Consider the following 14,765-nt stretch of genomic DNA (forward strand, 5'->3'; position numbering starts at 1 on the left):
TTGCCGACCTGCAGCACCCATAGGAAAGAAATGCAAAGAAGAAATGTAATTTCTTAGAGGAGAGGCAAAGCTGACGGCAGGGAATCCGTCCCTGATGAAAGAACTGCAGCGGACGCATGAGTGCGCGCGCGCACACGCATACGCACGCACGCACACACACACACACACACACACACACACACACACACACACACACACACACACACACACACACACAGCAATTACAACTTTAACTTACCATTTTATAAAATTTAAAGAGAAACTATTTGATAAATAATTATCTGAAAGTTTTCATGTACATTTTAGTAAGTTACAAAATTGTGTTTTTCATGTACCTGTTTTTGTTGTTTGCTTTTAACAATGAACTTAACATTCTGCCAATGTACATTACCATAAAAACAGATGCCCTTTCATATACAAGATGTGTTTCATACTACACAGAAACTGACCTCTACGATTTAGGCCATTACAAAACTACAGCCCTTATAAAACGACGACAACAATAATAATAATAATACTAACAACTGCTTTGGCAATTAAGAAAGTATAACTGTTACATAACTAAAAACAAAGATATGCCATGTTGACATTTCTCAAGGTTTTTCAGTTATGACAAGTTTAAACGTATAAAACGAATGGTTGTTACTCTTTGCAATATTACCAAATATCAACATAGATAACCAGTAAATCATGTAATAAAAATCCTTTATATATGCTTTATACACAAGATATAAGGAAAACATAATTACCAAAATGTAACAGTTTAAACATTTCAGACAGAACACAGAAAAAAAAAAGAAAAAAGCTTCATGAAAGCATAATGTTGGGTTGGTCAACATAACATCTGTACATGCACTGCTGTAACAACTCAATCATTGTATTTGGTATATAAACATAGGTATGTAATGCTGATATGAACAAAAAACTCAAAAACAATGTCATTGCACAGCTTTAAAACAATTATAAATATCTCAATCAGGTGTCAGTGAGTGGTAAACAAGTGATTGGTACATGAAATATTGGTGAAGCATGCTAAACGTATGCAGCATTTTAAGTGCATCCTGTTTGTTTTTCGAAAGCCAAAGGTACAATGTTTTATCGCACAGTGCTACCATTATAGTACATTTGATCTTTTTTTCTTCTGAATCTTTAAAGTTTATAATAGTTCCTTCATTAACAGAAGATGTTGAAACATTGTGTTATAGACAGCCAGCCACGCCCATTGCGTGCTTAAAGATTTACAATGATTACACAAAATGAGCCTCTCGGTGTTCCACCTCTTGGAGGTGTTTAGACCTTAGTCTCTGGTACACTGGTTTGGCCTGATTTGGAACAAGTTCTTCAAAGCTAGGCGACTGGGACATGGCCAAATCCTCGGTCTCATTGTCTTCCTGAAAAGGATAATCTACTGACACTTCCATCTTTATCCCTAATTCCTCCTCTTCTTCCTCCTCAGTACTATGAGATGGCAAACAGTTCTGCAGCATTTTAGCTTTTCTCCCTGAAGGGGGCTTGTAGAAAGTTCCTGGGGGAGGCTGTAGAGTCCTGGGTGCCCTGAAGGTTGTTGGCACAGGGCCGTATTTGGTTGGATCTTCTTCATTTATCAACATCCTACTGGGTTGCAGTGCAACAGCATAAGATTTGTTGGGGTAGACAGTGCTGAGCGTGCTCCCTGTAGTCCGAAAAGAACATGTTGTGGAGGACAATGACATAGAAATGGATACTTGCTTTGCATCCACTGTAGTATTCTCTGAAGGTGAACTGGCTATAATTGCAGCAGTCCTGGAAGCAACATCATGTTTGTACTGTTTGTCCCATGTCCTGCGTAATGTTTGGGTGTCAATAAATGTACTACGGTAATTTGAACCCACAAGCGTTGTTTTCTCATCTTCGTCCACCTCTTCAATGGACTGGTTACAAATGTTCTCTTTTCCATCATTGTGGTCAGCATTGTTTTGGGAATTACACTCATCCAGTTCGTCTCTGTTAGATATCCGTTCAACAGGCATGCTAACTGGTCGGGAATTAAACTTGTTACGAGTGTGTCGAAGCTGGACCTTGGAAACGCTGATATGATGAGACCGAGAAAGGCCTCTCTCGCCAGCTTTTGGGACTTCAGGAATACTTGATGACAAAATCCCATTGATGGTCAGTGAATCCACTTCGTCAACTTCAAACAGAGAGATACAAGAGTTAAACATAAACAGCCCTATTGCCAATTGACCAAAAGAAGGAGTAAAAAAAAGAAGAAACAAGAAATTAAAAATATTTAGTCCGTGAAAATAACCATGTGTATTTATACAGTTCATCTGGAAAGTATTCACAGCACTTCACTTTTTTACACATTTTGTTATGTTACAGCTTCATTCCAAAATGGATGAAATTCATTTTCCCCCCAAAATTCTACACACAATACCCCATAATAACAATGCAATTTTTTTTTTTAAGATTTTTGCAATTTTATTAAAAATAATAATAAAAAAACCTAAGGAATCACATGTACCTAAGTATTCACAGCCTTTGTCATGAAACTCAAAATTGAACTCAGGTGTATCTTGTTTCCACTGATCATCCTTGAGGTGTTTGTATAGCTGAATTGGAGTCCACCTGGGGTAAATTCATTTGACTGAACATGATTTGGAAAGGCACACACACCTGTCTAAGGTGTAAGGTCCCACAGGTGACAATGCATGTCAGAGCACAAACCAAGCATGAAGTCAAAGAAATTGATGGTACATCACCAAGACAAGATTGTCTCGAGGCACAAATCTGGGGAAGGGTACAGAAACATTTCTGCTGCTTTGAAGGTCCCAATGAGCACAGTCACCTCTATCATCTGTAAATGGAAGAAGTTCAGATCCACCAAAACTCTTCCTGGAGCTGGCCACCCATCTATAGTGAGCTATCATCGGAGAAGGACCTGAGTCAGGGAGGTGACCAAGAACACAATGGTCACTGTGTCAGAGCTCCAGCATTCCTATGTGGAAAGAGGAGAACCTTCCAGAAGGACAACCATCTCTGCAGCAATCCACCAATCAGGCCACTATGGTAGAGTTGCCAGATGGACGCCACTCCTTAGCAAAAGATCTATGGCAGCCCACCTGGAGTTTGCCAAAAGGCACCTGAAGGACTCTCAGACCATGAGAAACAAAATTCTCTGGTCTGATGAGACAAAGATTGAACTCTAAGGCATGAATGCCAGGCGTCATGTTTGGAAGAAACCAGGCACCATCCCTACAGTGAAGCATGATGGTGGCAGCATCATGCTGTGGGGATGTTTTTCAGAAACTGGGAGACTAGTCAGGATTTAGGGGAAAGATGAATGTAGCAATGTACAGAGAAATCCTGGATGAAAACCCGCTCCAGAGCGCTCTTGACCCCAGACTGCAACGACAATTCATCTTTTAGCAGGACAATGACCATAAGCACACAGCCAAGATATCAAAGGAGTTGCTGCAGGACAACTCTGTGAATGTCCTTGAGTGGAAATAAATTTGCAAACATTTAAAAAAAAAAAAACTTTTTTCATGTTATTATGGGGTGTTGTGAGAAGAAATTTGAGGGACAAAATGAATTTACTCTATTATGGAATAAGGCTGTAACATAAAATGTGGATCTCCCTACGGAGATAAAAGTCAAATTCTGTAGAGACACTCAAGTCCACACAAGACTCAAGACACATCTATTCTCCCTCTCATATGGCTAGCATACTGACATAGTATGGTACTATGCTTCTTATCCTTTGAAATTAATTCATGAGCAATGGAAAAGGTCTCGGCCTCACTTCATCAAAATTCAGTTAAGCTTAGGGCTCGTGGAAACTGAGTTTCCACCTAGCTAGCAGCATGTGATGTCACCACGCTAACATGCGCTAAATGGTTTGTAAATCCTTCCAAAGGTGTTATCAGGTTACAAAAACAGTATTTTCAGTTTAACAGGTGTTTATTTCTCGCTAGCTTTTGCATAATATATGACAAAGAAGTTATATTTACACACAAAGGAAACAGAGTTCCACCTAACGAGCAGCATGAGACGTCACCACACTAACGTCCGCGAGATCATGCCATAAAATTAGGTACAGAATGCGACTTTTTAACCACTTAAAATATGTCAAGGTTGGCCATCTTCGAACATGTCCAAGGTCTGTGTCCCAAGAATGTTCCTTGTGAATTTGAAGACTGTGGTAGGTCTGGACTTATGCTGTACATGGACAGACGCATGGACGCCAGGTCTTCGTAATATCTGATGGCCATATGTTGGCCTCGAGTTGTTGTTCATTCGGCTGTGCCCGGTTTTTGTTCGGGGTCCCCACAGCGGATACAGCCAGATCCGCATTGGTAATTGGCACAAGTTTTACGCCGGATGCCCTTCCTGACGCAACTCCAGTTTCACCTGGAGAAACACTCACAGCCGCTGGTGTTCCAAAGAGGTCTCCCATCCAAGTACTAACCAGATCCTGCTCTGCTTAGCTTCTGAGATCTGATGGGATCAGGCTGACACAGAGCAGACCAGCTGCATATGTTGGCCTCGAGTAATAAACTGAAAACTGAAATGGAATTAAAATTGAAAAATGTGACACGCTGTGAAAATGTTCCGGATGCACTGTATATACAGTGGGTAAAGTAAGTATTGAACACGTCACCATTTTTCTCAAAAATGTATTTGTAAAGGTGCTATTGACAAAGTTTTCACCAGATGGTGATAACAAACCAAGTAATCCAACATACAAAGAAATCACACCACATCTGTCCATAAATTAAGTTCTGTGTAATTATGTGAAATGGAAAAAGTATTGAACATATGATGAAAGGGAGGTGCATAAAGGCAAGGAAAGCCAAGACACCAGCTGAACTTTATTAGTAATTAGAAAGCAGTCAAATGGTAAATGGACTGCATTTATATAGCGCTTTTCCATCTGCATCAGACGCTCAAAGTGCTTTACAATTATGCCTCACATTCACCCCGATGTCAGGGTGCTGCCAGACAAGGTGCAATAGGGGATTAAAGACCTTGCCCAAGGGCCCTTAGTGATTTTCCAGTCAGGCGGGGATTTGAACCCATGATCTTCTGGACTCAAGCCCAACACCTTAACCACTAGACCATCACCTCCCCTACAGTCCTGCCCTTTTTCAGTACAAATTAATATCAGTTTGTTCAGTCCCAACTGATGGCCTATAAAAAGGTGTGTCATTACCAAGGTGTCACACAAGCAACATCTCAATATGGGTAAAAGCAGAGAGCTCTCTCAAGATCTTCACAACCTTACTGTTGCAAAACATACTGATGGCATTGGTTACAGAAGGATTTCTAAACTTCTGAATGTCCCAGGGAGCACTGCTATTATCTGAAAGTGGAAAGAACGTCATTTCACCATAAACTTGCCACGACCAGGTGCTCCTCACAAGATTACTGACAGAGGACTGAAAGGAATTAACCACTTCAGAAAAACCTGAATTAGAAGGAACAATTGTTTGAAAGAAAACAATAAGTAATGCACTCAACCGCCATGGCCTGTATGTACACTCACCATGCAAGACTCCATCGCTAAAGACAAAGAGTACAAGCTTGTTTAAAGTTTGCTGCACAATATTTAGCCAAGTCTGTAAAATACTGGGATAGTCTGATCAGATGAGACCAAATTTGAGCTCTTTGGATGCCACACCATACACACACCATAAATGTCACTGCACATCATCCTAAAAATACCATACCAACAGTGAAGTTTGGAGGTGGGAACATCATGGCGTGGGGCTGTTTTTCAGCATACAGCACTGGCGAATGTCATATAATTGAAGGAGCGATGAACAGAAAAATCTATCAAGACATTCTTGTTTAAAATCTACCAGGATGATGATGATGATGATGACACAAAGGGGAACATTTCAGCAAGACCTTGACCCCAAACACACAGCCAAGGAAACTCTCAACTGGTTTCAGAGAATGAAAATAAAGCTGCTAGAATGGCCCAGCCAATCACCTGACTTTAATCCAATCGACAATCTAAAGAAAGAACTAAAGATCAGAGTTCATAGAAGAGGTCCATGGAACCTTCAATATTTGAAGACTGTGTCACACTTGAACAATGCACGTGAGTAGTTGCTTCATACAGGAGGCATTTTGAAGTGGTCATTACCAACAAAGGCTTTTGCATGAAGTATTAAATAAATTTCAGTAAGCATGTTCAATACTTTTCCCTTGTGTCATTCCATTTTATTTCTCTGCATCTATGGATTACCTGAGTTGTTATGGATATATGGTGAAAGTTTCATGTCAGTAGCACCTTTAGAAATATATTTACTGAGAAAAATGGTGATGTGTTCAACACTAATTTTAACTGCTAAATGACAGATTTTTCTAAAGTGCAATTAATGCATCCATGTTTTGCGACCTTCAGCCCGGCCTGTAGTTTGGGACATCGCAAAACAATGCAACATGGATGGAAATCAGAAACAAATCCTCCTTGAGCCGAACTGCAAAAAGCAAAATTAATATGCATAATTATTGCAAGAATCTCTCCCAGTCACCACTGACAGATCTCAGGATGTATATGTACCCACTTTTTTCTTCAAAGTTTAACTCCAGACACCCCAGTAAAACATGTCCACAAAATAGGAGGCAAGACCAAAAGTGGACAGAGGGTTGCCCAGTTATAAAATTCATTCATATAATGCACTGCATCCAGGCTGCTGTTAAGAATCACAAAGTTTTATATGGTTTTAACTGAAACTTTGTCTTCAGCACCAAAATGTCTGATATGAAACAGGAGTTACTGAAAAGGAGTTTTAATGGCACAAACAGATTGATCAAATTTTGAGAGAACATTTGAAGAAAAATGGTTGCAAATACATTTGGAGGCGTTTATTTTTATGATGATACTAGTCAGAATCTTTGTGGTAGATGTCAGATTGCAACATCTAACGCAGACAGCACTGGGAGTTTTTAATGCTGTGCTGGTCTCAGCTGACTGCCAGTAAGATAAAAAAAATACCAAAAATAATCCAATTAGCGCACTGCCAAAATAACAGTTACTCCACAGAAGATTTGGCCATATTTGTCCATCAACGTTATGAACAAAGTGTGCCTTACAGAGACCAATGAAAAGATGCAAGGCCAGTTACAATGTGTGCCTGCCCTATTGGATCAGCGGCAGAAATAAGTTTGCGTTGTATGCAGATAAAACACTGGCAAGATAGGCCGTGACTGTGGCTCCAAAGCTGTGATAACCAATGAGACGTTTTTCAATTTAATGTGACGAGGGCACAAGTCACATGCTCTTCCTGATCTATATGTATTAGGATTGTCAATCGATTAAAATATTTAATCCAATTAACTGCATGATTGTCCACAGTTAACTTTGCAAAATTGTAAATGAGTCGCAATTTTTATTATGTCTTCAATGCAAGCTGCTTCTTCATTTTTATAATCATTTTTTTAATGAACACATTGTTTTTTATACCTCATCAATTCCACTTGATACAGAATTGTTGTAGTATAACTTGGACTCAGAGTAATAGTGTCTGAATTATGTTTTTTGTTGTTAAAGTATGTTCATTATTGTTTTTGTTGCATGTAAAAAAGTGTCTTTAAATGTCTTCATAAATGAACCTTTACTCAAACATGCCTATGAATTGCCTGTGTACAAGGTCTATTAGAAAAGTATCCGACCTTTTTATTTTTTTCAAAAACTATATGGATTTGAATCACGTGCGATTACATCAGCCAACCTTGAACCCTCGTGCGCATGCGTGAGTTTTTTCACGCCTGTCGGTTGCGTCATTCGCCTGTGGGCAGGCTTTGAGTGAGAAGTGGTCCACCCCTCTCGTCGGATTTCTTTTGTCTGGGAACTTCGTAAAATTTTCACCAAAAACCAGCTGAATTTCTCGAATGGTGTCCACTTGGATGTGCCTCACAGGTTCTGAAAAAATTTTGATAAAGCAAAGCGCCAGTCTCTCAGCAAGTTTTCAGACAAAGGATTTCCAACGGGAGGGGTGGACCAGTCCTCACTCAAAGCCTGCCCACAGGCGAATGACGTAACCGACAGGCGTGAAAAAACTCACGCATGCGCATGAGGGTTCAAGGTTGGCTGATGTAATCGCATGTGATTCAAATCCATATAGTTTTTGAAAAAAATAAAAAGGTAGGAAACTTTTCTGATAGACCTCGTAAACAGGAGCTACACAGACAACAGCAAAGAAAAACGTTTTTGTGGAAATCACTACATACATGACTGGCCAGGAGGCAGGTAATATCACACTCACCATTCATCAGAAACAGTGTATTTGGAGAGATTTTTTTTTTTTTTACTTCCACCACATAGCTGGAAGCCTATTATTGCTCCATGCATATGAAACAGAGCGAGATGTGTACTGTTTGAAGAGCTGACAACAGGCATAGTATAGCAAAACAGACAATGGCCACATACTTATTAGGTGATTCTTATTCAATTAATCAAATACAGATCAATCAAACAACACATTAATTGGGGATTTCTGCTCAAGTAGGTTTGTTTCTGCTTGCCATCCACACACTGCTGTAGGGTCACAAAAAGTAAGTGCATTAATTACACGTCCAAAAAACTGTGCTGCTAAGAGGAGTTATATAAGTGTGTGTGAGTGTGTGCAGAATGTCTATATTCAAATAATCTGCCTACATTTCTGAAGGTGGCATTTCCATAGGTCAAATCATTCTTTACTGGTACATGGTGAACAGAATAACCTCCAGAAATGCTTCTAAAACAACTAACACAGTCTTAGAATTCTGATGTGTTGTGAACATACTGTAACTACATAACAATACTGACCAGGTTCAAAGTCACTTCCCTCAGGGCTTGGTGTGCTTTCCTGAACCTCAGCCAGTTGGTGGAAGACAGGAATAATTGAGGACGGCCTCTTATACACCTTAGAGCTCTGCAGTGATGGTAAGACACACGACTGATGAGGTCACCAAAAAAACATAGTGCCACTTCATGATAAATAGGAAACCTACAAATGTATGATAATGTAAAACTGTTCCACATGCACTGTCACAGTTTGTGAAATGGAATGCAAAGGCATTACAAACAGAGGAAACATTTAATTTTCTGCTATACCTCCTGCCTGGCCTCCTTGATGTCTCCCACGGACCTAGAGTGCCTTCTAAGCTGCTGCTCCTTCTCCTGCTGTGTCATGTAGGTAATATGGCGAGGGTGGGCAGCCTCAGTAGGCAACATCCCTCCTGAATGACTGAGGGGGGTATCAAAGAGCATCTGGTAGTGTCTGATCAGAAGCTCTACAATAAGCGCCTGATAGGGGTAATCCACCAGAGAGGAAAGGGAAACTTCAGCATCAGTTTGCCTCGGCTTTATCAATGTTGGCCCAAAGACGATGCCAAGGTTACTAGCCGTCATCTTATTCTCCTCTGAATGCTCCATCACCCTGCAGATAGGGATAAGATGGAAGGAATGATGGCTGACATCTGTATTATAATAGCCAAGTGGCCTCTTTGTGCAAGTATGCATGCGTATATATGGCTTTGATCACGGAGAAACTGGGGAGAGCTGACATTTGCCGTTTGGTATGCTTATTATGTACTTTGGATCATGGATGAATGCTATGAAAACAGAAAGGTGACAGGACTAATATTTTAGAGAAATTAGAGATATAGCGAACAACAGTGAACGATGGGCGTTGTGCTGCAATGTACCATTCCTGTCATTCACCTGTCAAAACACAGCTGATCTGCGCTGATATTAAGTGATATTAGTGACTTAACTTGCCGAACTACGTGTGCGTATACACGAAAATAATGCATGCCAGTTAGACATGGAATTCTCACTGACTATGGTGTGTGTGTGTGTATGTATATATATACACACACACACACACACACACACACACACACACACACACACACACACACACACACACACACACACACACACACACACACACACACACACACACAAAAATAACTACAGCAAAGCACTCAAAGCCCAAATATCCGCCAACATGAGTTTCCCATTCCACATTTTTACCTTGCAAAAACTTTTCAAGGTCAAAGTGTTGTTAGAAGCGGCTTTTCATAAGCTAAAATATAATACAAAATATAGATGAAAAGGGCTTTTCAATGTTAAAATATTCGTTAAATCCGCAATACGGATCAGATACGGATCAAACTTAGTCTATTCGTTGAGAGTGCCAGTTTGTACCTCATTGTCACAAATGACTGTGATTGAGGTACTTTTAATTCAGATATAATGCAAAATGTACACCAAATGGGCTTTTCAATATTAAATTCAAATGTCCACAACATACACAATCCAGATCAGATCCAGATCAAACTTTGTCAGGTGACGGTGCGTGATTAAGATATAATGTAAAAGAGGCATTAAATTGGGGTTTTCAATGTTAAATTTAAATGGACACAAAATCTGTAATCTGGATCAGATCCAGATTAAACTTTGTCAGTCGACAAAGGATACCATCCTACATAACACTATCAAAGACGAAAGAAATTTAATCTTTTTTGGCAGAGTTATGAATTTTTGAATATTCGTTCAATGTTAAAGATAGGGATTTTTCCAATTTTTCCTGACTCTGATGTTTGACCTTGAAAATTGAATCAGTTCTTGCCTATCAGGATATAAATCTTCACTAACAACATCATAATGATAAATGCAAAATTGTGGGCTTCAGGCTGTTCAAAAACAAACAAACAGGAGCGAAAACAAACTCTGCCTACTTCGTTAGCCGAGGTAAAAATGGCCCTCGAGCCAGATTAATTCATGATCCCTCTGTGATTAACAAAAAAACTGATTAAAAGAATGGATCCATAAGAATGGATCCATAAGAATGCCTTTCCTCCAAAGACACACTCTTTTCGCAGTGTGTAGGTCTATATCTGCAAAACTGTAATTGAAGATCAGCTATTTACTTTGTTATAGGCATGCTACAGATGTCTAAATGTCTGTTGTTTAGATAAAATCTTGTATTTTTTTCTATTTCTTGCAATTGGACTAACTTTTTACTCTTTTTTTCTTTTCATTTCAATTATGCACCATAAATGTTCTTAAATGCCTCTGGATTATGAGACACATGTCCTCACAATACAGTTAAGCGTACAGTAATAGGTGCCCTGCCACTGCTTTACTGTTTCAGAAGCATGGATATTGAAATTTTAAGACTGTGATATATATAGTTATGCCCGTGCTGCATTTTAGTGTCATATAAGGTTTAGGCCATACTGCCCAGCCCAGTTCATAATATCTAAACTTTATGCTTAGACTACTGATGTTTGCTACCACAGCAAAATACAAGCACTAGACAAATTACTGCAAACTGTACAGCTTACTGCTGTACAACAGATCAATGTACGACCTCCAAGTTTCTGACAAAGTAAATTCTTGGCTGATATTTGCATATAGTTTGTAAAGTCGCTGAAGTCAACCAGAAAATGCAAGTCTTAGAAAAACTGGACTCAAAGTGTTTATACGAATAACTTTGACATGTGCAAACTGCATTTACTAAATCCCATGGATTATTCCCAAAAACCAGACCACCAACCTTTGCTGGTCAGACTGAGGTAAAAGTGATTGAAAATAAAGCTCCTAGCTATACAGTGCACATTATCTTTGATTTTTCATAAACCAAATTGCAGACTTCCTTGTCATTTTATTTTATTTTATTTTTGCCTGAGACTGACAAACGCCTGTGACCTCCCTACCGATGCAAATGCTCCATGAGGAACTGCAGGGTTTTGTAATGAGTTGGTGGCAGCTGCCTCAGCAGGTCCTTGATCTTGAAGAGGACCCGGCTGAGATCCACGCTGAGCTGCGCTGGTGTCGCCTGAGTGGATCCGACCCGCACTGCCTCCAGTTCTTCCGCAATGATGCTCTGGCATTCTTTGGCCAAACCAATGAAATCGTTATAGTAACGGAAGAGGATGATTGGCTCTGGAAGCTATCAAGTATATGAGAAAGTATGGAGAGATTAAAAAGTACACAAAACAGCGAAGTTCAGAACAAACGGGGGGGTTGATAAATTTACAAATAAGGCAAAATTCGAAGAGATAAATATTTAAGTACCTGCTGAAAAAAGGAAAGAATTTCATGAATTGGTTTTTGACCATTTCATGAAATGATTTCCCTTGTTACGCAGGTAGTTAAATATTTCTATACAAGGTCTGTGAGAAAAGTGTCCGACCTTATTTTTTTTTTTTAAAAACCCATATGGATTTGGAATCACGTGTGATTACATCAGCCAAGCTTGAACCCTCGTGGGCATGCGAGAGTTTTTTCACGCCTGTCGGTGACGACATTCGCCTGTGAGCACGCCTTGTGGAAGGAGTGGTCCAGCCCCCTCGTCGGAATTCCTTTGTCTGAGAAGTTGCTGAGAGACTGGCGCTGTGCTTGATCAAAATTTTTTCAAAAACTGTGAGGCACATCTGAGTGGACACCATTAGAGAAATTCAGCTGGTTTTTGGTGAAAATTTTAACGGCTGATGAGAGATTTTGGAATGTTTCTATCACTGTAAGGACCTTCCCATGGAGCGGGACGTCGCGCAGCGCTCCGAGGCGACGTCGTCATCCTGTTTCGAGCTGAAAACCTCCAAATTTAAGCCTCTGTTGACCCAGGACGTCGTGAGAGAACAGAGAACTTTCAGAAGAGGTCGGAATCAGCAGCTTATCCGGACATTCCACTGTTAAAGGAGATTTTTTTAATGAAAGACGTGCGGATGGATTGGTGCGTCGGCTCGCAGCCGGCGCAGCGCGCCTGCCACAGGAAAAACACCTCCGTTGGAAGCCTTAAGGGAAAGTTGGAACATGCCCTGCTGTTAAACAATTTCTCAGATACTCACTCAACTGAAAGCCACCAAAAGCCGCCTGGATTTTACAAATGGTTCTCTGTTCTCTCACGACGTCCTGGGTCAACAGAGGCTTAAATTTGGAGGTTTTCAGCTTGAAACAGGATGACGACGTCGCCTCGGAGCGCTGCTCGACGTCCCGTTCCATAGGAAGTCCTTACAGCGATAGAAACAATCCCAGATCTCTCATCAGCCGTTAAAATTTACACCGAAAACCAGCTGAATTTCTCGAATGGTGTCCACTCGGATGTGCCTCACAGTTTTGGAAAAAATTTTGATCAAGCACAGCGCCAGTCTCTCAGCAACTTCTCAGACAATAAAAATCAGACGAGGGGGCTGGACCACTCCTTCCACAAGGCGTGCTCACAGGCGAATGACGTCACCGACAGGCGTGAAAAAACTCACGCATGCGCACGAGGGTTCAAGCTTGGCTGATGTAATCACACGTGATTCAAATCCATATAGTTTTTTAAAAAAATAAAACTGTTGGTTTCTTTTCTAATAGACCTCGTACATCAAACATTTGATTATAAATGTAAAGTCCCTTATTTTTATATGAGTGACAAGCAGTGACACCCCACCCACCTGTCTCAAATAGAGTTTGAGTACGTTGCTAATGTCATGGGGATAAAGATCGGAGAGCTCCACCAGGTCTTTCCCATTTTCAAACGCCTGGCACAACTTCTCTACCCGAGACTTGGCACCATTCACACGGTAGATACCCTTCAAAGCCACAGAAGGCAACACAGTTAGTGCACAAACACGTGACACAATTTTCAGGATCACATTGGGCAAAAACTGTGAGATACCCTTCAAAGCCACAGAAGGCAACACAGTTAGTGCACAAACGCGTGACACAATTTTCAGGATCACATTGGGCAAAAACTGTGATACTACACCATGTAACAAATAAAAAAATCATAATAATCATAATAATAACTAGCGCAATCAGAGATTTCTGACATCTGCCAAGCCAGATCTGGATCACCTCCACAATTCAGTCGATTCTTCCATGTCCTAATATCTATCTGTGGTGCGAATTTGGCGAGAATCTGTGAAGTAGTGTTGACATAATCCTTCAAAGCCTATATAAAGTGAAACTTGATCCAGAATCCGGATCCGGATCACCTCCATAATTTAATGGAATCTTTCATGACCTAATATGTATCTTTGTTGAAAATTTTGTCAAAATCTGTGCAGTAGTTTTGATGAAATCCTGCTAACAGTAATCCTTCAAAGCCTATATATAAAGTGAAAATTGATCCAGAATCCGGATCCGAATCCAGATCACCTCCAACATTTAATGGAATATTTCATGGCCTAATATGTATCTTTGTTGAAAATTTCGTCAAACTCTGTGCAGTAGTTTTGATGTAATCCTGCTAACAGTAATCCTTCAAAGCCTATATAAAGTGAAATTTGATCCAGAATCTGGATTCGGATCCAGATCACCTTGAAATTTTCATGGACTCTTCCATGGCCTAATATCTAACTGTGGTGTAGATTTTTTGAGAATGCGTGAAGTAATTGTTGACATAATCCTTCAAAGCCTATATAAAATGAAAATTGATCCAGAAACCACTGACTCTCTCTGCTCACGTTGCAGCAGAGGCTGTATTCTTTACGGAGGTTGAGGCTATATGGAGTGGGAATTAACATCTTGCTTGTTTTTTTACAGAGCAACACTTGAGAGTCTTATTCGTTATGGGATTACAGCATGGTTTAGTACCCTGTCTGTCCAGCTGAAAAACAAGCTTGCTCACATCCATAAAACAGCCATGAAAGTAGTAGGGCTTTACCTGTAAGATTACCTGTCTATTCAAGCCTTATATGAAGAGGCAGTGGTAAGAAGAGGTAAAATCATTTCAAAGGACCCAGAGCATCCTCTTTACAGTGAATATCTCCTGTTGCCTTCAGGACGGAGA

At 40.2% G+C, this 14,765-nt stretch overlaps 1 protein-coding gene across 1 annotated transcript in view; it reads right to left on the reverse strand.

Moving 5' to 3' along the window:
- Positions 1-462: 462 nt before the first annotated feature.
- The window catches only part of arhgap29a (Rho GTPase activating protein 29a), a gene marked incomplete at its 5' end in the record, with an annotated part of 61,645 nt that continues 47,342 nt past the window's right edge, over positions 463-14,765 (reverse strand). Inside the window, 5 exon segments of the mRNA XM_034167248.1 lie at positions 463-2,170; positions 8,801-8,906; positions 9,089-9,413; positions 11,701-11,936; positions 13,426-13,563. Of these exon segments, the coding sequence (XP_034023139.1) occupies positions 1,248-2,170; positions 8,801-8,906; positions 9,089-9,413; positions 11,701-11,936; positions 13,426-13,563 (1,728 nt within the window).

The sequence above is a fragment of the Thalassophryne amazonica genome, chromosome 1 (genome assembly GCF_902500255.1).
Source record: "Thalassophryne amazonica chromosome 1, fThaAma1.1, whole genome shotgun sequence".
NCBI lineage: Eukaryota > Metazoa > Chordata > Actinopteri > Batrachoidiformes > Batrachoididae > Thalassophryne > Thalassophryne amazonica.